The sequence below is a fragment of the Drosophila subpulchrella genome, unplaced genomic scaffold (genome assembly GCF_014743375.2).
Source record: "Drosophila subpulchrella strain 33 F10 #4 breed RU33 unplaced genomic scaffold, RU_Dsub_v1.1 Primary Assembly Seq86, whole genome shotgun sequence".
Taxonomy (NCBI): domain Eukaryota; kingdom Metazoa; phylum Arthropoda; class Insecta; order Diptera; family Drosophilidae; genus Drosophila; species Drosophila subpulchrella.
In genome coordinates this window covers 379,055-402,641 of record NW_023665720.1, presented here as the reverse complement: position 1 = coordinate 402,641, position 23,587 = coordinate 379,055, and the positions used below count along the sequence as shown (strand labels likewise).

Below are 23,587 nucleotides of genomic sequence, written 5' to 3'. Positions count from 1 at the left end.
CATTTTTTAAACATATGTTTTTTCAGGAGCGTTGGCCAAGGATTCAGAGGACCCGGACAAAGGTTTAAGAACGGCGATGACTAACGTTAAAAATAAGCTTACGAAGCAAACAAACAGAAACAATAATTGTACAATTTTTGAAAATTTAAATAATACCATATAATTAAAATGAATTAAAATGAAATTAAATATGTATGTATTTTAAATGTTATATTTTTATAATTGAAATCTCAAGGAAAAATTCTGATTTTCAAAAGTGATTCACTTGGGACGTGTCCCTTGCAAGTGATTTCACAAGTGAAAACTCAAGGACAAATTCTGATTTTCCCAAGTGATTCACTTGGGACGAGTCACCGGCACGTGACAGGCCATACGAAAAATGAGTATAAGGAACAAGTGAAATCCCGTAGGACTTCGAAAAATTTTCATTTGAATTTTCACTTGTGAAAATGCGGACATCCCATACAATTTTCCATATGGAGCGTCACTTGTTCTTCACTCGTGCACGACAAATGAGTAGAAGGAACAAGTGAAGTCCCGAGTGACATCGAAAAATTTTCATTTGAATTTTCACTTGTTAAAAATCGGACACCCCATACAATTGTCTACATGGAGTGTCACTTGTTCTTCACTCGTGGAAGCTGACATGTCCCGCGTTACTCACAATGTGATTTATGAATGAAACTTTTTTTTCGGAACTGAAGGGATTATTTATGTAAATCAGTAGCTTAAAGCTTCCTTCTCGTTTCGCGGATGCTTCGCCATCTTCTCCGCGCCATCTGCAGTTCAGATCCGATTACCAATATGCCATATGAGCCTTATGAGAGTGGGAGCCGGGTTGGGATCGGGGTTGTTCCGCTGATGCTGCAGCGGGCGTCCTTTTTCTACTCCACCCTACAGAAGACAGCGGCCCTTCCAGCTCCGTCTTAGCTGCCAAGTAGCTGATGCTGGTGGAGTCCAGCAATTCCCCAATGGAGAGCTCGTCGGAGATCGTATTTGTAATGGTTCTGTTAAAAAGTTACTTATATTAGTGCAACGCAACCAAATTCTTTTGGTCAGAACTTACTTTCTTTGCGAGGACACACCCGGCAGGATGTCCATTAAGGTGAAAAGCCTCTCGGCAACCTCCTTCCCAATGGTTTTCTTGATTGGAATACTTTCACCACATCCATTCATCTGCGGATTAGCCAGGTTGTGTTACTACTTTCTGTGGGTCAAGTCCCACAATAATGAGCAACAGTGTGGATTAGGAGTCCTTTTTGATCTGAACTGACCTCCTGCAGGCGTTCTTGGGGTTTTCCTTCCATTTTTGATTTTCTGTACAAAAACACCGAAAATTTAAATTTCTTATCCTTTAAGTGGTGGCTAAAGGTAAATTCACACAGAAGGGATTTTTGCATCATTGACTTTTTCCTCCATAAGAAATTCAAGTGTAGGAAAGGGACGGGAAAAAGTAACTTTAACTCGGGACCGCACACGCTAACCGTTCAGTATTCTAGTTTATTTTTCAGTTTTTTTTATTCAGTTGTTTTTACGATCTTAAGCCTAGTACACAGATCGGCTAAGAGTTTCACTAGTCGAAAATTCTTATTCTTTGTAGTGTGACCGAAGTTTTCAAAGTTCACCCGCCATGCATGTGGCATGGTCTTACTGTCAAGCAGCTGGGCTTGTTGTCAAACGGAAAACAAATCAATTGGAGCAATTTAAAAAAGAAGAGTCTGCTGGTGCACAAAGAAATTAAAATAAGAATAAATTAAATTTTCAACGAATGTTTGTATTTATGTAAATTAGAAGTTTAAGGCTTCCTTCTCGTCCCACGGCTGCTTTGCCATCTCTCCCGCGCCATCTGTAGCGACCTTATTTCCTCCTCAGGAGTCCTCAATGGAGAGCTCGTCGGAGATCGAGCGATGTCCCATGTTCCTTCCCACTGGGATTCTCTAGTGGATCTCCTCCAGCGCTTCAACTATTCTGCGGATTTGCCCCGTTGTGCTATTGCTTCCTGTCGGTCAAGTCCCACAATAATAGGTAACAGCTTGAATAAGGCGTCCTTTTTCATCTGCACTGACCTCCTTTAGCCGTTTTGGGTGTTATTCTTGCATTTTTAATTTTTAAATTCCCCACCGCTTCTGCACGAACACCGCCAAAGATTAAATTTCTTATTCTTTCGGCCGCGGCTAACGGCGTTAATCGAAAATTCACTCCCGAAATCTGGTATTTTTCTGGTATTTCCTTAGCTCATCTGAGTATTGCCCTGAAAAACAGACCCGACGAAATGCTTTAGCCGCCTGTTTGCCTTTCGCTCACTCCTAAGGTTAGCTCGCGGTTTTCGTCGATGTGAGTACTAGGCTTTAGGTGATTTTTGTATTTGGCGTTTCGTGTTTTTTTTTGAGAAGGAAATGCATTTAACTGCAGGCACTGCAGTGCAGTGGCGCCGTTATAAGGAAATGGTTGTTGGAGCAGGCCCAAGTAGCCTCCCAACGGCTCGGAACTTAGCAATTGGTATCATATTGAAAATAATTATTGCTATGCTTGTTTTAAGGAAATAGCCAACAACAAACTTATGTCCTTCCTGGCAAGACCTGGCATCTGTCGCACCAAAACGTACATTATATATCTGAGTGAAAAACCAAATGAAGGCGCAACCACCTCTTGTTGATTAGAAATGGATATAGTCAAAGAACAGTATGCGAGGAAGGTGTTAAATTGCGAAAATTGTCGTGGCGTCACTGTTGGCCCAAAATAGTCTCATTCAGTTTTCACTACGCTTGCCTGAATGATAATCTGATCATTGTTTAATTTTCGAATAGCAAAGAAATAATCATTTGGCGCTGAAAACATTTCACATGAAAGCGCTTAAACTGTATTCAGTTTTGCGTTGTTTTACTTTTTTTTCGGAGCGACTGAACTTGCACATTCCTCCCTTCGGATACGGTTTGCTTATGCTGATCAGCTGTTCGCTTCAGCGAAGGTTGCAACACCGATTTTTAACCGGCTGTGTGCAGAGGGTATAACGGAGCTCATTGAAATTTACTCCCAAAATTTGGTATTCTCTCTAAGCTAATCTGAGTATCGAGGACAAAAACGACGAAAAGGTTTAGCCGTCTATTTGCCTTTCGCTCTCTCCTATTGTTAGTTCACGGTTTTCGTCAATGTGAGTACTATGATTAATAGTTAAATAGTTCCGACTCAAACCAAAGAAACTATAGGCGTTCCATTCAGTCGGTTGCAGTTGAGATGCACCCCTAAGCGTCATCAGAAAGTCCCGAAAAATAATCAAATATATGAAAATGCACCCCATAAAATATGTATATTAAGCCTAGTACTCACATCGACGAAAACCGCGAGCTAACCATAGGAGTGAGCGAGAGGCAAACAGGCGGCTAAAGCTTTTCGCCGGGTCTGTTTTTCAGCGCGGTACTCAGATGAGCTAAGGAAATACCAGAAAAAATACCAGATTTCGGGAGTGAATTTTCGATGAACGCCGTTAGCCGCGGCCCAAAGAATAAGAAATTTAATCTTTGGCGGTGTTCGTGCAGAAGCGGTGGGGAGTTTAAAAATTTTAAATGGAAGAAAAACCCCAAAAACGGTTTAAAGAGGTCGGTGCAGATGAAAAAGGACGCCTAATCCAAGCTGATGCCCATTACTGTGGGACTTGACCGACAGGAAGCAATACCACAACAGGGGCAAGTCCGCAGAATACTTGAAGTGCTGGAGGAGATCCTCTAGAGAATCCCAGGGGGAAGGAACATGCCGAGTGGGACTTCCTGTCCTCGCAAAGAAAGTAAGATCTGGCCAAAATAATTTGATTGCGTTGTACTAATAGAAGGATCTTTTAAGCAGAACCACCAGTAATATTATCTCCGAAGTCGTCTTCATTAGGACTCCGTACACCACCAGCTACTTGGCAACTTAAGCGGAGCTGGAGGACGCGGTGGCTTCTATAGGGAGGAGGAAAATAGGGCGCCCGCTAAGGAACAGTTGGAGAAGCCATGGCCAGGATGCTGGGCGACTTCCTGCAGCATCAGCGGATAAACCCCGTTCCCAATCCGGCTCCCACTTCCTCAAGGTCCAATATGCTGGACTGCGGTGGCGCGGGAAAGATGGCGAAGCATTCGTGGGACGTAAAGGAACTACAAATTTACATAAATAAAAACATTCGTTGGAAATTTGATTTGTTTTTATTTTAGTTTCTTTGTGCACCAGCAGACTCCTCCTTTTTAAATTTCTTCAATTGATTTGTTTTCCGTTTGGCAACAAGCCCAGCCGCTTGACAGTAAGACCATGCTACATGCATTGCGGGTGAACTTTGAAAACTTCGGTCACACTACAAAGAATAAGATTTTTCGACTAGTGAATCTCTTAGCCGATCTGAGTACTAGGCTTTAGGAAGAAAGTTTGCCCAATTTTTCATCCCTTTCGAATGCGCTCGATGCTCTCCGAAATCGCGACGGAAATGCCGGATATTCACTGACAGCTGGCGATAAATGGTGATCGAGCTATCGATAGTCAACGATGTTTTCTAACATCACTAAAACTTTTGCAAGATGGAGCCTCTTTTGCTTGGTTTTAACAAATCAGTAGCAGCACGTGTATAAAAGTGCCAAATAATTTTCAAGAAATGTTAGTATATATAATAAATTAAGAGTTTAAAATAGGGAAAGGGGCCAGGTGAACATGTTCCTTTTCGAATAGAAAACCGCCTTAGGCGGTCCGAGTGTGGTTCAATGCAGTAAAAACTTTATTAAATTTCTGACCGTCAGAATGAGTGGACCTCGAAGAAAAAATATTACACGCCCGAACAGCAAGAGCGAGAGAGTGCAGTGGTTGCTACAAGAGAGTTTTGTTAGCGGACTTTCCAGTCTCGACCTTTTCCTTTCGGAACATCCGAATAAGGCGAGTTTGCTGATGACGCGTGTTTTCACTTGACTCAATCTCACGCAGACACTCTTGCTTGATTCATGACTGCTTAATGACGCATATTGAATGATTCTATCTTTAGGAGAGTGCCACAATCGTTGGCTCATCTAGCCTGGCTCCATCTCAATATTCGTCGGCTTGCCACACGCCCTGGAATATTTGCCTGTCTAGTTCTCCCCTAACCAACTACCTTGGCAACTACTGCCAATTTATACCGGCTACTACTATTTGCGTCCGTCTTTAGGCAACCAACACTGTCCTCGCAGTTACGTGCACATATCGCTAGACCACTCTCGCCGACTGACATTGACACACGCGACACTAGGGTCATCCCGCTCGCACTCGCTTAGGGGCGGTTTCTCGCCGCGCTCAACAGCAAACGGCCAGCTGTCGTCGCAACTGGCAGTCGCGTTCGTACGTAAGGCAACGCACCGAAGCAAAAAAGTAAATGACTGGGAACGCGTTTATGTTCTTTTGTTCGGTATTCGACTTTCGGGAGAAAGCAACACAGGCCGCAGACTCAACTGAAATTCTTTGTTATTTGTTCTAGACGGAAAGGTTGATTCAGTTTACCGGGCTCAAGCCGTCGAAATTCAGGATATAAGTTTACCTAGACAATTTTTTATTGTTGATTATGTGAGTGACTCTGGTTGTCAAGCGCTACTCGCGATTTTCGATTCGATGTAACCAACGAATGTAGATGGAACGTTTTTTCACACCTGAATTTGAAGTTGTTTCGTTTTGTTTCGATCGCTCATTAACGCATTTTCTCTTTCTCGCAGGGATGACCGAAGTGAAATAGCTCAGGATGGTCCCGCCAGCATGGACCCCGAGGGAGTCATCGAGTCCACCTGGCACGAGGTGTACGACAACTTCGATGATATGAACTTGCGCGAGGAGCTGCTGCGCGGAATCTACGGCTACGGGTTTGAGAAACCGTCGGCCATCCAGCAGCGCGCCATCATTCCCTGTGTCAAGGGTCGCGACGTCATTGCCCAGGCACAGTCGGGTGAGTACATAAATCTGTATTTCGAGCTCCGGATTTACATTCCCAAGTTTCCCAATTCCCCTCGACCCTCATCGTCAGTAACAAAGAAAAACTTTCCAATGTGAAAATCGGCGAAAAACTGCCAGGAAAGTATTAGCGATGACTCAGCTACTGCGCCTATATTCTTTGTTGAAATTGCCTCCCTGCCACTCGCTCTCTCTTCCTTCATCCGACGGCCGCTCTTTCTTGCTTCTTGGCGTCACTGCGCTTGCGCGCCCCTTTTCGCTGGGCAGGTGCCTTTCGCCTCCACAAACACCAAGACAGAAGAAAGTTCCCAGAAAGAAGGTCGTCATTGGACTCCAGCCGTGTGCTGCTTTTTTAAGAACAACCGAGAGAAATACGATCTACCTACACCGCCTATTTGGTACTAATCCATTTTGAAGGATCTTTAAACGCATGTAGTCTGTCCCATCCACACCCTCACTTTGCACTCCGCTTCTACCTGGACTCTTAATCCTTGCAGAGGATAATAGCCGTGTGGACACTGAAATGCGTTATAAGCAGAAGTTTTTACGAACAAGACCTACTTTAAAATAGCGTACCTAAGACAATGAAAAAACATAGAAGATCAGAGTTAAAAAGGCGTAGCTCTTTCCGTACACATACATATTTTATTTATAATCCTATTATCTTTGCATATCATTTCTTATTACTTAATTTGTAAATACTGCGCAGTTCTTTTATATAATCACATTCTACGGAAACTAAGAAAAGTATTCAAACACATCCCCTCCGCAAACTAAAATAAATGCTTGCTAACCATTTCTCATCTTATTCTGTCCTGTAGGAACTGGCAAGACTGCCACCTTCTCGATTGCTATCCTTCAGCAGATCGATACTTCCATTCGCGAGTGCCAGGCGCTGATTTTGGCGCCAACTCGCGAGCTGGCCACGCAGATCCAGCGCGTGGTGATGGCTCTCGGAGAGTACATGAAGGTGCACTCGCACGCCTGCATCGGTGGCACTAACGTGCGCGAGGACGCCCGCATCCTGGAATCCGGCTGCCATGTCGTGGTGGGCACGCCTGGTCGCGTCTACGACATGATCAACCGTAAGGTGCTGCGCACCCAGTATATCAAGCTGTTTGTGCTCGATGAGGCCGACGAGATGTTGTCGCGTGGTTTCAAGGACCAGATCCAGGACGTGTTCAAGATGTTGCCCCCAGACGTGCAGGTCATCCTTCTGTCCGCCACTATGCCTCCGGATGTGCTCGAAGTGAGCCGGTGCTTCATGCGCGAACCAGTCAGCATTCTGGTGAAGAAGGAAGAATTGACTCTCGAGGGCATCAAGCAGTTTTACGTGAACGTTAAGCAAGAAAATTGGAAACTGGGTACCCTATGCGATCTGTACGATACGCTGTCCATTACTCAGTCGGTTATCTTCTGCAATACCCGTCGCAAGGTTAATTCACTTTATTCATTTGTGTTAATTTTTGTCTACAGTCTAACTTCAATTCTTAGAAATATTAACATTTTACTGTTTAAGCTAGCTTTACTCGGCAAGCTGGATGAGTTTCAGGCTTAATTAGATTTGAAAGACCCAAAATAGTTAAAAGCATGGGAAAATACTTAATACTTATCGATTTTCCCTTTTTTGTAGGTGGACCAGTTGACCCAGGAGATGTCGAGCCACAACTTCACCGTTTCGGCTATGCACGGCGACATGGAGCAGCGTGATCGCGAGGTCATCATGAAACAATTCCGTTCGGGCTCTTCTCGTGTTTTGATTACTACTGATTTACTGGCGCGTGGTATTGATGTGCAGCAGGTCTCTTTGGTCATAAATTACGATCTGCCCTCAAACCGCGAGAACTACATCCATAGGTGAGTAGTACTGAATCCAAACCGTACATTTTTATACCCTTGCAGAGGGTATAATGATTTCAGTCAGAAGTTTGCAAAACAGTGAAGGAGACGTTTCCGACCCCATAAAGTATATATATTCTTGATCAGCATCACTAGACGAGTCGATCTAGCCATGTCCGTCTGTCCGTCCGTTTCTACGCAAACAAGTCTCTCAGTTTTAAAGCTATCGGGCTGAAACTTTCCCAAAAGCCTTATATATCTTGCAGGTAGTATATAAGTCGGAATCAGCCGGATCGGACAACAATATCTTATCGATCCCATAGGAATACTCGGGAAAAAAAATTATATCTTTGGTGTTTTTAAAATATAACCTCCTAAGCTTGAAAATAACATTTTTTAATTAGTTTTGAATTTCGAATTAAATTTTATCGAAATCGGACGACTATATCATATAGCTGCCATAGGAACGATCGGAAAATTGGTGGGAAAATAATATGAAACAAAATATAGCTTCGGTGTTTTTCAACATATAACCTCCTACGCTTGGAAATAATTAATTAGTTCCGAATTTAATTTTATCAAAATCGGACGACTATATTATATAGCTGCCATAGGAACGATCGGAAAATTGGTGGGAAAATAATATGAAACAAAAATATAGCTTCGGTGTTATTGACATATTATCTTATACTACTGGGAATATCATTTTTTGTATTTTTAAATTTAATAATTATAACTGCAAGGGTATACAAACTTCGGTTTGCCGAAGTTAACTTCCTTTCTTTGCTTTTTTTTTTTTTTTTTTTACATATTTTGCATCTTGCGCACCATTTCAGGATTGGTCGTGGTGGTCGATTCGGTCGCAAGGGTGTAGCGATTAACTTTATAACAGATGATGATCGACGAATCCTTAAGGATATTGAACAATTCTACCATACAACAATTGAGGAAATGCCTGCAAACATTGCCGATTTGATTTAAATATCTTCTGCTGTGCCGCAAAACAACAAAGAAATAATTCAAAATAAAAAGTGAGTCAGCAAATCAGCAACCAAGTACTGCAAAATTGATAACCGAGCGCAAACATAAATTATTCAAGTATCAGCAAATAATTAAACTCAAGTTAAATATTTATTCAAACATTAATTTAAAAAGGCAGCCAACCACCCTACGACAAGGACTAGACGCGGACAGAGCACCAACATCATCATCAGCGGCACCACTGCAACATCATCAGCGCGGCAGCAACAACATCTAGCGGCCGCAGGAGCTTACAAAATTTCGCCGAAAAGCAGGACATCCTCTGTATCGATTTAGTTCTCTCTGTGTATCCATTTTTAAACTGCGTCGTCAACCAGCAACTACAAATATATACAATTATATACAAAACACATTTGCATCTTTCTAAAGAAATTAATATTTAAAACGAGGTACTGTATACCACTTTGTAAAGAGAGAGCAACTAAGCGCGAAAACCATAATAAGAGAACATCTTGTTGCCGCACCCTTGCTTTAGCTGTTGATTGATAAAAATATACTAAAAAGGATTAGATGTGTACACATGATAATTTAAATTTACCAATCCTAAAAAACAGCTGGCAAACGAAGCTCAATTTAACACAAGCAAGTTGCAATGTAGCTTGCGTATTAAGTTCAGTATACAAATGTAGTTCAAGTAGGTCAGGTCTTATTATACCCTTGCAGAGGGTATTATGATTTCAGTCAGAAGTTTGCAACGCAGTGAAGGGAACGTTTTCGAAACCATAAAGTATATATATTCTTGATCAGCATCACTAGACGAGTCGATCTAGCCATGTCCGTCTGTCCTTCCGTTTCTACGCAAACTAGTCTCTCAGTTTTAAAGCTATCGGGCTGAAACTTTCCCAAAAGTCATATCTTTTGCAGGTACTATATAAGTCGGAACCAGCCGGATCGGACAACTATATCTTATAGCTCCCATAGGAGTAATCGGAAAAAAATTATATCTTTGGTGTTTTTTAAAATATAACCTAAGCTTGAAAATAACTATTTTAATTAGTTTTGAATTTCGAATAAAATTTTATCAAAATCAGACTATATCATATAGCTGCCATAGGAACGATCGTAAATTGGTGGGAAAATAATATGAAACAAATTATAGCTTCGGTGTTTTTATACCCGTTACTCGTAGAGTAAAAGGGTATACTAGATTCGTCGGAAAGTATGTAACAGGCAAAAGAAAGCGTTTCCGACCCCATAAAGTATATATATTCTTGATCAGGATCACTAGCCGAGTCGATCTAGCCATGTTCGTCTGTCTGTCCGGATGAATGCTGAGATCTTGGAAACTATGAGAGCTAGGCTGTTGAGATTTGGCGTGCAGATTCCTGAGCTTCTTACGCAGCGCAAGTTTGTTTCAGTAGAGTGCCACGCCCACAAACCGCCCAAAACTGTGGCTCCTACAGTTTTGATGCTAGAATAAAAATTTAAACTGAAATGTATTGTTCTTATCAATACCTATCGATTAATAAAAAAAAGTTTGCCACCCCCACTTTTACGCCCACAAACTACAAAAAATCGTAAATATGAACGTGGATATCTTGGAAAATTTCAAAGATAGAGAATTGGGATCTCAGATTTAGATTCCGTAGCCTTGTGCGCAGCGCAAGTTTGTTACGCGAATATGCCACGCCCACTCTAACGCCAACAAACCGCCCGAACCTGCGGCGCCCACAATTTTCATGCTAGATAAAAAATTTTAACTGAACTGTATTGGTCTCGTCAATACCTAATAAAAAAATTTGCCACGCCCACCCTAACGCCTATAACGCTTAAATCTGTCTACCGCCGGTAGGTGGCGCATTTCAATCTCGCTTTGCTGCTTGCTTATCTCCATTTCCTTTTGGTCCCTTTAGCTGAGTAGCGGTTATCTGATAGTCGAGGCACTCGACTATAGCGTTCTTCCTTGTTTAAGATATAACCTACGCTTCGAAATAACATTTTTTAATTAGTTCTGAATTTCGAATTTAATTTTATCAAAATCGGACGACTATATTATATAGCTGCCATAGGAACGATCGGAAAATTGGTGGGAAAATTATATGAAATATGAAATTATATGACAAAACAAAAGTTAAATATACTCATAATTTGAACTAACTTCTTGTAATCTTTGGCATCAATGGAAAGGTAATTTAAATACCGTTTGAATGATACAATACATTTCTTAACCCATTCAGTACTTATTGAAAAGGACAAATTTGTGTAAACATCTACTTTTAAACTTTTTTCCTCGACTTGAAAACTTAAATTTTTTGATGCAAAAAGTTTCTTCAAACCAAAAAAATAGTAACTGCAAAAAGATCATCATCAATCATTTTGCTTATATTTTTTATGATTTTTTGAAGGTGACAATGTCGGAAAAAATTTGTATGAAAAAGAGAAAAATATGGCTCAAATGCATGTTTTTAAGCATTTTCAAAAAATCAAAAAAAATATGAGAAAAATGATTTTTGAAAAATTCTTTTTGCAGTTACTATTATTTAAGTTTCCAAGTCGAGGAAAAAAGTTTTAAAAAAAATTTAAAAGTTGATTTACACAAATTCGTCCTTTTCAATTAATACTGAATGGGTTAAGAAATGTATTATTCAAACGGCATTTAAATGACCTTTCCATTGATGCCTATAGTTTACAAGAAGTAAATTCAAGTTATGAGTATACTTAACTTTTGTTTTGTCAAAATACATATGCCGACCAGTGTATTATCATATACTATTGGGAATATCATATTTTGTATTTTTAAACGTAATAATTATAACTGCAAGGGTATACAAACTTCGGCATGCCGAAGTTAACTTCCTTTCTTGTTTAACATATAAGCTTCAACGCTTGGAAATAACATTTTTTAATTAGTTCTGAATTTCCGATTTAATTTTATCAAAATCGGACGACTATACCATAAAGCTGCCATTAGAACGATCGGAAAATTGGTGGGAAAATAATATGAAACAAATTATAGCTTCGGTTTTCTTGACATATTATCTTATAATATTAGGAATATCATTTATCAAACCCCAAAAATGTCAATTCAAATGGGTTTCAAGTAGGTTAGTTGGGTTTAAGGTTTGAAAAGTCAGGTTACTTATGCAGGGCCCTAGTATATACATTGGGGCGGATCTATTTTTATGGGCCGCAAGGTGCCAAATCGGGGAACGTCATCTTTAAAGAATTGTATAGGATCTACAATGGCGTTTTTTAAAAATTATAAAATAGCTCCGATGTTTTACTTGTTTCCTAAATGAGATTTATTCGTTGATTTTTACTGCTTTTTTTTTTTAGCAAATGAGTACTTTGCTTTTTGAGTGCTATCCCCAAATGGAGTCATTACTTAAAAAAAAATTCTTTGATTAATTTACTAAAATCGTTCATCGCCGACTCTATGCGGTTTTTCCTTAGTTTTCAGTAATTTTAGTTTTAATTGAAGGTCTAATTTGAAGTCGAACCGTTTTGATGAGCTTTACTAAGAATGCCCAAAAGTATGCCGCACACTGCTACCCAACTGGCAGCTTAATCTAATCAGCTTAAGGCGCCAAAATAAGATTTTAGTTTGTCTAACATCTAAAATCTACGTTTTTCATTCATTCCCGCTTCTTTTATTTCTGAAACCAAACAATCGAATGTACACTGTTCGGCATATGTATTTTGACAAAACAAAAGTTAAATATACTCATAATTTGAATTTACTTCTTGTAAACTTTTGGCATCAATGGAAAGGTAATTTAAATGCCGTTGGAATGATACAATACATTTCTTAACCCATTCAGTATTTATTGAAAAGGACGAATTTGTGTAAATCTACTTTTACATTTTTTTAAAATTTTTTTCCTCGACTTGAAAACTTAAATTTTTTGTTGCAAAAAGTTACTTTAAACAAAAATAATAGTAACTGCAAAAAGAATTTTTTAAAAATAATTTTGTTTATATTTTTTATGATTTTTGAAAATTTTTAAAAACATGAATTTGAGACATATTTTTCTTTTTTTCATACAAATTTTTTCCGACATTTTCACCTTTAAAAAATTATAAAAAATATAAATAAATATAAAAATGTTCACAATTTCTGTCATTCGATTATCTATACCATATAAAAATTTCAATAAATTTTGCCTTTTGTTCGTTAAAAACTTCAATCTTTTAAGAGAAAAACGCAAAAACCAGAATGCTTCTAACTATCCTAGGGAAGAAATTACAGATTTTTGGCCAACAAATTAATTTTCTGGCCCAGTGTGCAACGGGGAAGGATTCCTTCAAAAACACATACGAATTTTGCTACGCTTCAACCTCCCAAAAGTTTCCATTTCGTTTTTATCCTTATATAATTGGGAATTAAATAATAATAATAATGGTCTGTTTTCTAGCTCATGTATGATGGGCAAATGCTGTCCTGCGATGTAATTGATCAATAGCATGCTATATTATTTGAATTCAGTGTTTACTTAAGCGGCTGTGCTCTTAAAAAGGACCGACCTCCAATCCCAATCTATGATCCATGTTTCTTAAGGTCCCTTTTACGAACAATTATAATTGGGAAAACACAGAATCTTTGATCATGGGTTGGAAATGAGGAAACTGAAGAGCGCCAAGTACTAGAGAGTATTGGGCGAGCTCTTAAATTCTGAGAGAGCGCGAAGTAAGACCAGTCCAGCCAGAATCTCCTTATTCAGATAATGATGTTGGAGGGAGTTTCCAAACGAGGCGCCGCACCAAAAACAGATGCTGTGCACGGTGCACTGGGAGCGTGGCGATAAATGAAGAGAGTGTTGTTTAATCCGCTGCCTAATGGAAGGCAGCCAAAGGTGAAATTTGCCCTCGTGCAAGTGCCAGTTGTTGTTGTTATTGCACCGCCTCTGCCCCTGTGCAGATGGCGGAGCTTGACCCAAAAATTAAAACCACGGAGTCAATGATATTTACTTCACGAAGTTCTGTGTGAGACTGTATTCTGCTTTTGGTTATACATTTGGTTGGGCTGTGCATAACAAGAAAGCTTATGATTTACCGTTTTCATTGTGGATCATAATGCTTTACAATAGAGGGTAATCTTTTAGCATACAATTTCAACTAAAATAAAGAGGCAAGCGTGAACATACTCCGCCCGTTAGAAGGACGGTCGTTCTTTCAGATACAGGTGAGATAGGCAGGGGCGCAACCTTACGAATTGGACGACGAATGACTCCTTTTGCCGTCTTAATATCGACGACTCGGACTCTTCCGTCCGCTCCAGAGCAAGTATTGGTAATTGGTATTTGGTAGGTGAAGCGTTCTCTTCATGGATCATGACCAGCTGCCCCGGGACTATGTTCGCCTTTGGAGAAAGCCACTTGCTGCGGGCCTGCCAGGTGTGCAGGTAATCTCGTCGCCAAAGCTCCCAGAATTGTTGCTTGATGTGGGTGACCCGTTGCCAACGTGTCCAGTGCGATAGGCTGCATTCCTCTAAACTTGGCTCTGGAAGTGCCTTTAAAGACGTTCCGACCAAAAATGCGATGGAGTGAGGGCTTTTCTATCGTTTGGATCTTCTGAAAGAGGCGCGAGGGGTCGTGAGTTGACAACCGCTTCAGCATCAACTGCGACAGTTTGGAGTTCCTCGTACGTCAGATGTGAGTAACCAGTGTTTTTTACCAATAAAAGCTTCATGGACTTTAACGCCGCCTCCCACAAGCCGCCAAAATGTGGTGCGCGGGGTGGAATGAAGCTAAATTCTACGCCATTGTCCTTCAACGCTTGCTGGCTGAAGAGTTGCATTTTAAATTCCTCTAATTGAGTGCGGGTTCCAACGAAGTTGGTTGCGTTGTCGCAGAATATCCGATTTGGCCAACTTCTCCGCCCGATGAAGCGCCTTAAACAGAGAACAAAGGTATTAGTTGACATATCAGATACTAGTTCTACATGTACTGCTTTGGTGGCAAAGCAAAGGAAGACGGCCAAATATGTTTTGTATGGAGCCTTTCCGCGAATGCGATAGGACGTCAGAAATGGACCACACAATTCGAATCCAGATACAGCAAAGGGTTTTGTGAGTGACAACTGGTCAGCAGGAAGTGACCCCATGTTCTGGTCCAGCAAATAAAGCTTGTAATGATAGCAGTGGACACAGTTGCGCACCACTAGGTTTTTCCTTGCAGGGATCTTGTTAAACGTCCGCAAAACGTAAGCTGTGACTCGAAGAACTCGATGATACAAAGAGATTCGATTTAGTATATACATTGGGGCGGATCTATTTTTATGGGCCGCAAGGTGCCAAATCGGGGAACGTCATCTTTAAAGAATTGTATAGGATCTAAAATGGCGTTTTTTTTAAATTATAAAATATGGACGTTGATGCACTACGAGCAGTACAAACAAGTGGCCCAACGACACCAAGCACGTGCTTGTTACGCGCGGGGCCCTTCTATCAATTTGGGCAAAAATGCGAGTTCGCGAGGAAGATTCAAAAAACAAATAGAGACGGGACACAAATGAAAATAAAAGAAGCAACTAAGAATGAAGCAAATGAGTTAAAATATTAGTTTTTAATACCGGGATAGAAGTTGATGTGCAAATTAAATGGTAAAGATTGTTATAATTATTACATAGAACGCGAAAGGGCTCGTGCAGACAAAAATTTGATGTACATCGTGGCAAATTTAGGGGATAATAATTTCGTGTTAGTCTAGCAGGGACATTGAAAGTTAGGCGGTTTACAAGTTCTACAGAATCAATATCACCTCTAATAAGACTTTGCATAAAAATAGTACCAAGCATTGTTCTACGATTTACAAGTGTAGGTAAATTAAGCAATAGTAATCTACTCTGATAGGAAGGTAGCCTTACGTTTTGATCCCAGTTCAAACTACGAAGGGCAAAAAGAAGAAATTTTTTTTTGTACCGACTCAATACGGTCAATGTGCACTTGATATTGTGGACTCCAAACCGAAGAACAATATTCCAAAATAGGACGGACAAGGGAGGTAAATAATAATTTGGTTGTATAAGGGTCATCAAATTCTTTTGACCAACGCTTTATAAACCCAAGAACACTCATGGCCTTGTTGACAGTGGACATTATGTGGCAGTCAAATTTAAGTTTTGGATCCAGAAGAACGCCTAAGTCATTAACGGAATATATACGGTCGAGTGACGTATTTTGAAGAGAGTAACTAACAAAAGTAGGAGTACCCCTATAAAAAGTCATAACGTTGCATTTAAGGCAGTTCAAATTTAAAAGGTTATACTCACACCATCCCTGAAAACAATCAATATCTGACTGTAAGTTGAAACCCGACGCTATATCGTTATATGATAAACAAAGCTTAACATCATCAGCATACATTAGTACACGAGAATGTTTTATGGTAGAGGGAAGATCGTTAATAAACAAAGTAAACAGCAAAGGACCCGAATGACTACCCTGAGGCACTCCAGATGTCACGTAGATCAGTTTTGAAACAGCGTTCTTGAATATAACCCTCTGAGTCCTACAATTCAAGTAACTTGAAATCCAAGTTAATAGCTTACATGGAAACCCAAGCTGATTTAATTTGAATAATAGAAGAGAGTGGTTGACAGAGTCAAAGGCCTTACTAAAATCTGTATATATAACGTCAGTCTGCATTTTTTTCTTAAATCCATTAATTACAATAGATGACAATTCAAGAAGGTTGGTGGTGGTCGATCTTCGCTTAACAAAACCATGCTGACACGGTGATATTAGCGAGGAACATAAATGTTGCAAATGAGAAGTAATAATACGTTCAAATGCTTTAGGAATTGCCGACAATTTGGAAATACCTCTATAATTCTGGGCATCCGCCTTCGCACCCTTTTTGTGAAGTGGAATGATAAAAGAGTCCTTCCAGATAGTAGGAAAAACTGATGATAAAATAGACAAATTAAAAAGTTTAAGAATCGGTTTACATATGGTTGACGCACAAAACTTAAGCACACACCCGGGGAGTCCATCTGGACCGGGAGAATAAGTTGGCGTTGTTGTTGCTAAGTCTCTTAAGAGAGAACTTTCCGTAATTTCAGGGGTAAAAATACAATTTGCCCTATTTAAGGGATTAGGGTAGTTAGAATTTGACCAAGCAGCCGAACTATAAGTAGTTTGGAAAAACTCGGCAAATAAATCAGCAATTTCAGAATCCGTCGATGCCTCCATTGAGTTAAAACGTACCGATGAAGGCAATGCCGACGACTTACGCTTGGCATTAACAAAGTTATAAAACTGCTTCGGATCATTTGAAAATTCGAATTTACATCGACTTAAATACATAGAATAGCAATGACTATTGAGAACATTAAAGTCCGATCGAGCCACCACATATTTCGAAAAATCAGATGGCTTACCCGATTTTTTATACTTTTTATAGGTGTTTGTTTTAAGGTTTTTAAGTCTTTGAAGCGCATTGGTAAACCAAGGAGGCCTGTTTAGCTTTGAAGGAAGCCTATCAGGAACGCATTCATTAAAAAAAGTATTTAACACTATATAGAATAGTTCAGTGGCACATTCAATATCCATACAATTGTACAAGTCTGTCCAATTATATTGAGAAATCATATCGTTAAGTTTTTTATAGTCACATTTTCGAAAACATCTCATTTTAGTTTGAGGAACTAAAGGAGAGAGGGTATCAACGCATGGGAGGCAGATTGTCAATTCCATTGTTGGATGATATCGGTCTTCAGGTACAACAAGAGCGTCAATTCTAGATACCGTGACTTCAGACGGGTCTGAAACAAACACAAGATCTAGTTGTCTATTTAATGAATTCCGTATAAAGCTTACTTGCTGTAACGATAATTCTAAAAGACCATCTACAAAATCATGGACGGATAAGGGTATAGCGACAAGTGAGTCAGTAGGAGAAGACCAAGAGATATCAGGGAGACTAAAGTCACCCAAAACAATCAAAAGGTCTCTGTTAGAAACAAGGGATAGAACAGATTTTATCGCAGACAGATGGTGCTCATAAATTATTAAATCAGAGCCAGGTGGAATATAAGAACATGTAACAAAAATAGATAAGGATTGCAAGGAAACTTTTACACTAACAAATTCCATTTCGTTATGGGTATCATAGTAAATTTTTTCAGATTTTAGGCTAGTGGTAACGGCAATCAGCACACCGCCACTCCTACGTGAGGAGCGATCGGTCCTATAGGCATTAAAGTTATTTGACAGAACTTCAGAGTCAGATATTTCTGGTTTCAGCCAAGTTTCCGTAAAAGCCAAAATATCTGCAGTAAATGCAGAGGAGTCAGCATAAAGCTTGGGTAGCTTCATATTTAGTCCCCTAACATTTTGATAAGCCAAAAATAAACCTTTTATTTTTTTGGCGCAGTGGAAGGTCTGTTATTTGTTCTCGGTTTATTGGGAACAAATTCTTTTATTACTAAATCATCATTAAGCCAAAAGCTTTCAGAAAGTAGTACCTTAAACACATCAGGCGGTGCAAATATTTTAAAAGAGGATATGCTACGAGCGTATGAAAATCGAAATTGTTCAACTGAAATATTCTCGGATGGGAATTTTTCACGTATAAATTCCAAAACATCCTCAGATGTAGTATCTGGGGTGAATCTTGAAACAAATAATTGCTTCCTATGAGGAACAACTGACAGTTTCTTACGTCCCCCAGCAGCAGATTGAACCACACTAAGCTGAGAGCCAGAATCGGTACCTACTGTACCTATAGGTACGGTCGGCACCGTAGCCGGCACTGAAGATTTTTTTACCACCAGACTTCGAGAAACAGTGACTCCACCATCAGCTGTATCCCTAGGCGCAGTTGGTTCGCTTACCCCAGTGTCGACAGAAACTGCTGCAGCTACCAAGTTCGGATTTGGGGAAGATACCGAGACCGTATTAACTGCCGCTAAGCTGGCTTTTATGCGTTTAGGCGACTCAGTTAGTAATTTTTTATTATTAAATTGGGCACAAACGGAATTGAACCCCTCATTGAGCTGTTTAAAAGCACCTGAGAGATTCAAAAGGCTGTCTCGAGTCTGCTTCATAAGGCCGCTCATCTCAACTACCATTTCCTTGCAGGATCCACATGACCACATGAGACCAGAATTCGGATCAATGAAGTCTTTGACTCTGCCAGTAAATCCTGCGCATTTAACGTGCATCATCGATTCGCAGAGCCAGCAGAAAATAAAAGGGTCTTTAGTTGAAGCCGAAAGAGTACAATTTTTCTTACAGCAGACAAGAGCCATTTAAAGGAGATAAAATAAAAATAAAATAAAATATGAAAAATACCTCTAGTAAATTTGGCACTGGGATCAAGTTCCAAAACCACAAAGGCACAAAACACGAAAAAAATAAGAGCGCGAGATCGCGTATTAATTTAAATGTAAGAGAGCACGAGAGAATAAATATTCAATCGACTGAGCGTTGCTTGTGGGACACTGACAACTTTACGCACGAACAGTTACAATGTAAAGCAAGCAAGAGAGAGAGAATAAGAGAATAGCACACCAAAAATCTACCAGAAAATCGGCAGGTTCCGAGAGAGTTTAAATTACAGTTGTAATATAGAGCGGGAGAGAGAGTGGGAGTAAAAGAGTTTTAGCAAGATGAGTGAGTGTAAAATTACACTAACAAAGCTAGGAGATTAAACAAATCTTATAGAAATGTTAAAATAACTATAACCACATACCCGTTTACTGGGGAATCAAGTCAAAAACACTAACACAACTATTAGGCTCAGCTTTGTTAAAAAACAAACAGAAGAAACTCGCAAAAAAATCACAGAAAAAGACAAAAACTCAGAGCACAAAAGTAAACACATCTGTTCACAAGCGACGCTAAATCGATAGTTTTACTTGTTTCCTAAATGAGATTTATTCGTTTATTTTTACTGCTTTTTTTTTTAGCAAATGAGTACTTTGCTTTTTGAGTGCCATCCCCAAATGGAGTCATTACTTAAAAAAAATTCTTTGATTAATTTACTAAAATCGTTCATCGCCGACTCTATGCGGTTTTTCCTTAGTTTATAGTAATTTTAGTTTTAATTGAAGGTCTAATTTGAAGTCGAACCGTTTTGATGAGCTTTACTAAGAATGCCCAAAAGTATGCCGCACACTGCTACCCAACTGGCAGCTTAATCTAATCAGCTTAAGGCGCCAAAATAAGATTTTAGTTTGTCTAACATCTAAAATCTACGTTTTTCATTCATTCCCGCTTCTTTTATTTCTGAAACCAAACAATCGAATGTACACTGTTCGGCATATGTATTTTGACAAAACAAAAGTTAAATATACTCATAATTTGAATTTACTTCTTGTAAACTTTTGGCATCAATGGAAAGGTAATTTAAATGCCGTTTGAATGATACAATACATTTCTTAACCCATTCAGTATTTATTGAAAAGGACGAATTTGTGTAAATCTACTTTTACATTTTTTTAAATTTTTTTCCTCGACTTGAAAACTTAAATTTTTTGTTGCAAAAAGTTTCTTTAAACAAAAATAATAGTAACTGCAAAAAGAATTTTTAAAAAATAATTTTGTTTATATTTTTTATGATTTTTGAAAATTTTTAAAAACATGAATTTGAGACATTTTTTTCTTTTTTTCATACAAATTTTTTCCGACATTTTCACCTTTAAAAAATTGTAAAAAATATAAGCAAAATTATTTCTGAAAAATTCTTTTTGCAGTTACTATTATTTTTGTTTGAAGAAACTTTTTGCATCAAAAAATTTAAGTTTTCAAGTCGAGGAAAAAAGTTTAAAATGTAGATGTTTACACAAATTCGTCCTTTTTGAATAAGTACTGAATGGGTTAAGAAATGTGTTTTATCATTCAAACGGCATTTAAATTACCTTTCCATTGATGCCAAAGTTTACAAGAAGTAAGTTCAAATTATGAGTATATTTAACTTTTGTTTTGTCAAAATACTTATGCCGACCACTGTAATATCGATATATCGTAAAGAGAAATATCAAGGATTCCTTCAAAAACTCATACGAATTTTGCTACGCTTCAACCTCCCAAAAGTTTCCATTTCGTTTTTATTCTTATATAATTGGGAATTAAATAATAATAATAATGGTCTGTTTTCTAGCTCATGTATGATGGGCAAATGCTGTCCTGCGATGTAATTGATCAATAGCATGCTATATTATTTGAATTCAGTGTTTACTTAAGCGGCTGTACTCTTAAAAAGGACCGACCTCCAATCCCAATCTATGAACCATGTTTCTTAAGGTCCCTTTTACGAACAATTATAATTGGGAAAACACAGAATCTTTGATCATGGGTTGGAAATGAGGAAACTGAAGAGCGCCAAGTACTAGAGAGTATTGGGCGAGCTCTTAAATTCTGAGAGAGCGCGAAGTAAGACCAGTCCAGCCAGAATCTCCTTATTCAGATAATGATGTTGGAGGGAGTTTCCAAACGAGGCGCCGCACCAAAAACAGATGCTGTGCACGGTGCACTGGGAGCGTAGCGAGAAATAAAGAGAGAGTTGTTTAATCCGCTGCCTAATGGAAGGCAGCCAAAGGTGAAATTTGCCCTCGTGCAAATGCCAGTTGTTGTTGTTATTGCACCGCCTCTGCCCCTGTGCAGATGGCGGAGCTTGACCCAAAAATTAAAACCACGGAGTCAATGATATTTACTTCACGAAGTTCTGTGTGAGACTGTATTCTGCTTTTGGTTATATTTATTTAATGATACTCCTGTCGACGACTTCGCAGATGCGTCAAAAACTACACGCAACTTTGTTGTTGAGCTGTCTGGACGCAGTACAGCTTGATGCGGGATTACATAGTAAGGTTCATTTGAGTCAAAACTATCTACAGGTTGCATTTGCCCCAGATCAATATATTCTTGCATGAAATCAGAATACATTTTTTTTCGATCGGGTAAACGTTTTAAACGACGCTTTATGTGCCAAAATCGTTGCTTGGCAATATCCACTAAACTTCCCAATCGTTGGGTAGATTTCGAAAAGGGAAGCCGAACTTGAACTCGCCCATTCTCGAGCAAAGCAGAGTTTTTGCAGAATTGGCTATCACATTCCTTCCTCTTCAGTTGTGTACTGGTTTTGAGATGATTCTGGAAACGATTCGATTTCCCAAAACCTTTTTATACCCGTTACTCGTAGGGTAAAAGGGTATACTAGATTCGTCGGAAAGTGTGTAACAGGCAGAAGAAAGCGTTTCCGACCCCATAAAGTATATATATTCTTGATCAGGATCACTAGCCGAGTCGATCTATATATGCTTATATTTTTTATGATTTTTTGAAGGTGACAATGTCGGAAAAAATTTGTATGAAAAAGAGAAAAATATGGCTCAAATGCATGTTTTTCAGCATTTGTCAAAAAATCATAAAAAATATAAGAAAAATGATTTTTGAAAAATTCTTTTTGCAGTTACTATTATTTTTGTTTGAAGAATATTTTTGCATCAAAAAATTTAAGTTTCCAAGTCGAGGAAAAAAGTTTTAAAAGAAATTTAAAAGTTGATTTACACAAATTCGTCCTTTTCAATTAATACTGAATGGGTTAAGAAATGTATTGTATTATTCAAACGGCATTTAAATGACCTTTCCATTGATGCCTATAGTTTACAAAAAGTAAATTCAAGTTATGAGTAAACTTAACTTTTGTTTTGTCAAAATACATATGCCGACCAGTGTATTATCATATACTATTGGGAATATCATATTTCGTATTTTTAAACGTAATAACTATAACTGCAAGGGTATACAAACTTCGGCATGCCGAAGTTAACTTCCTTTCTTGTTTAACATATAAACTTCAACGCTTGGAAATAACATTTTTTAATTAGTTCTGAATTTCCGATTTAATTTTATACTATATCATATAGCTGCTATTAGAACGATCGGTGTTTTGTTTTGTTTGAATCGGTGAATTCAGTGTTTACTTAAGCGGCTGTACTCTTAAAAAGGACCGACCTCCAATCCCAATCTATGATCCATGTTTCTTAAGGTCCCTTTTACGAACAATTATAATTGGGAAAACACAGAATCTTTGATCATGGGTTGGAAATGAGGAAACTGAAGAGCGCCAAGTACTAGAGAGTATTGGGCGAGCTCTTAAATTCTGAGAGAGCGCGAAGTAAGACCAGTCCAGCCAGAATCTCCTTATTCAGATAATGATGTTGGAGGGAGTTTCCAAACGAGGCGCCGCACCAAAAACAGATGCTGTGCACGGTGCACTGGGAGCGTAGCGAGAAATAAAGAGAGAGTTGTTTAATCCGCTGCCTAATGGAAGGCAGCCAAAGGTGAAATTTGCCCTCGTGCAAATGCCAGTTGTTGTTGTTATTGCACCGCCTCTGCCCCTGTGCAGATGGCGGAGCTTGACCCAAAAATTAAAACCACGGAGTCAATGATATTTACTTCACGAAGTTCTGTGTGAGACTGTATTCTGCTTTTGGTTATACATTTGGTTGGGCTGTGCATAACAAGAAAGCTTATGACTTACCGTTTTCATTGTGGATCATAATGCTTTACAATAGAGGGTAATCTTTTAGCATACAATTTCAACTAAAATAAAGAGGCAAGCGTGAACATACTCCGCCCATTGGAAGGACGGTCGTTCTTTCAAGATACAGGTGAGATAGGCAGGGGCGCAACCTTACGAATTGGACGACGAATGACTCCTTTTGCCGTCTTAATATCGACGACTCGGACTCTTCCGTCCGCTCCAGAGCAAGAATTGGTAATTGGTATTTGGTAGGTGAAGCGATGTCTTCATGGATCATGACCAGCTGCCCCGGGACTATGTTCGCCTTTGGAGAAAGCCACTTGCTGCGGGCCTGCAAGGTGTGC

General features: G+C 39.1%; 2 protein-coding genes across 4 annotated transcripts; one reads left to right on the top strand and one right to left on the bottom strand.

Annotated features, from left to right (window-relative positions):
• Positions 1-796: 796 nt before the first annotated feature.
• Positions 797-1,185, bottom strand: LOC119562717. The gene is made up of 2 exons (XM_037875907.1): positions 1,067-1,185; positions 797-1,007 (listed from the first exon to the last, which is right to left on the bottom strand). The coding sequence occupies exons 1-2, from the start codon at positions 1,174-1,176 to the stop codon at positions 797-799; spliced, it is 321 nt and encodes a 106-aa protein (XP_037731835.1). The 5' UTR covers positions 1,177-1,185.
• Positions 1,186-4,477: 3,292 nt separating this feature from the next.
• LOC119562713 (eukaryotic initiation factor 4A) lies at positions 4,478-9,159 on the top strand. 3 transcript variants are annotated; one of them, XR_005221979.1, is made up of 6 exons: positions 4,478-4,620; positions 5,700-5,926; positions 6,753-7,366; positions 7,565-7,788; positions 8,607-8,801; positions 8,926-9,159. XR_005221979.1 is itself a non-coding variant. In XM_037875901.1 (5 exons), coding segments are annotated over exons 1-5 (1,212 nt in total). In that variant the 5' UTR covers positions 4,478-4,618; the 3' UTR covers positions 8,752-9,159. The 3 variants fall into 3 exon arrangements, 2 of the variants coding, with proteins under 2 accessions (XP_037731829.1, XP_037731831.1); XM_037875901.1 differs by having other exon boundaries at positions 8,607-9,159; XM_037875903.1 differs by lacking the exon at positions 4,478-4,620 and adding an exon at positions 5,537-5,553 and having other exon boundaries at positions 8,607-9,159.
• Positions 9,160-23,587: the final 14,428 nt, after the last annotated feature.

What these genes read in the sequence shown, in the direction of transcription:
- LOC119562717 (XM_037875907.1), bottom strand. Translation starts at nt 1,176, where the DNA reads ATGAATGGATGTGGTGAAAGTATTCCAATCAAGAAAACCATTGGGAAG. An exon ending in GGTGTGTCCTCGCAAAGAAA is followed by an intron (nt 1,008 to 1,066) that starts GTAAGTTCTGAC and finishes ACTTTTTAACAG; the next exon opens with AACCATTACAAATACGATCT.
- LOC119562713 (XM_037875901.1), top strand. An exon ending in CATTGCCCAGGCACAGTCGG is followed by an intron (nt 5,927 to 6,752) that starts GTGAGTACATAA and finishes TCTGTCCTGTAG; the next exon opens with GAACTGGCAAGACTGCCACC. An exon ending in TCTGCAATACCCGTCGCAAG is followed by an intron (nt 7,367 to 7,564) that starts GTTAATTCACTT and finishes CCTTTTTTGTAG; the next exon opens with GTGGACCAGTTGACCCAGGA.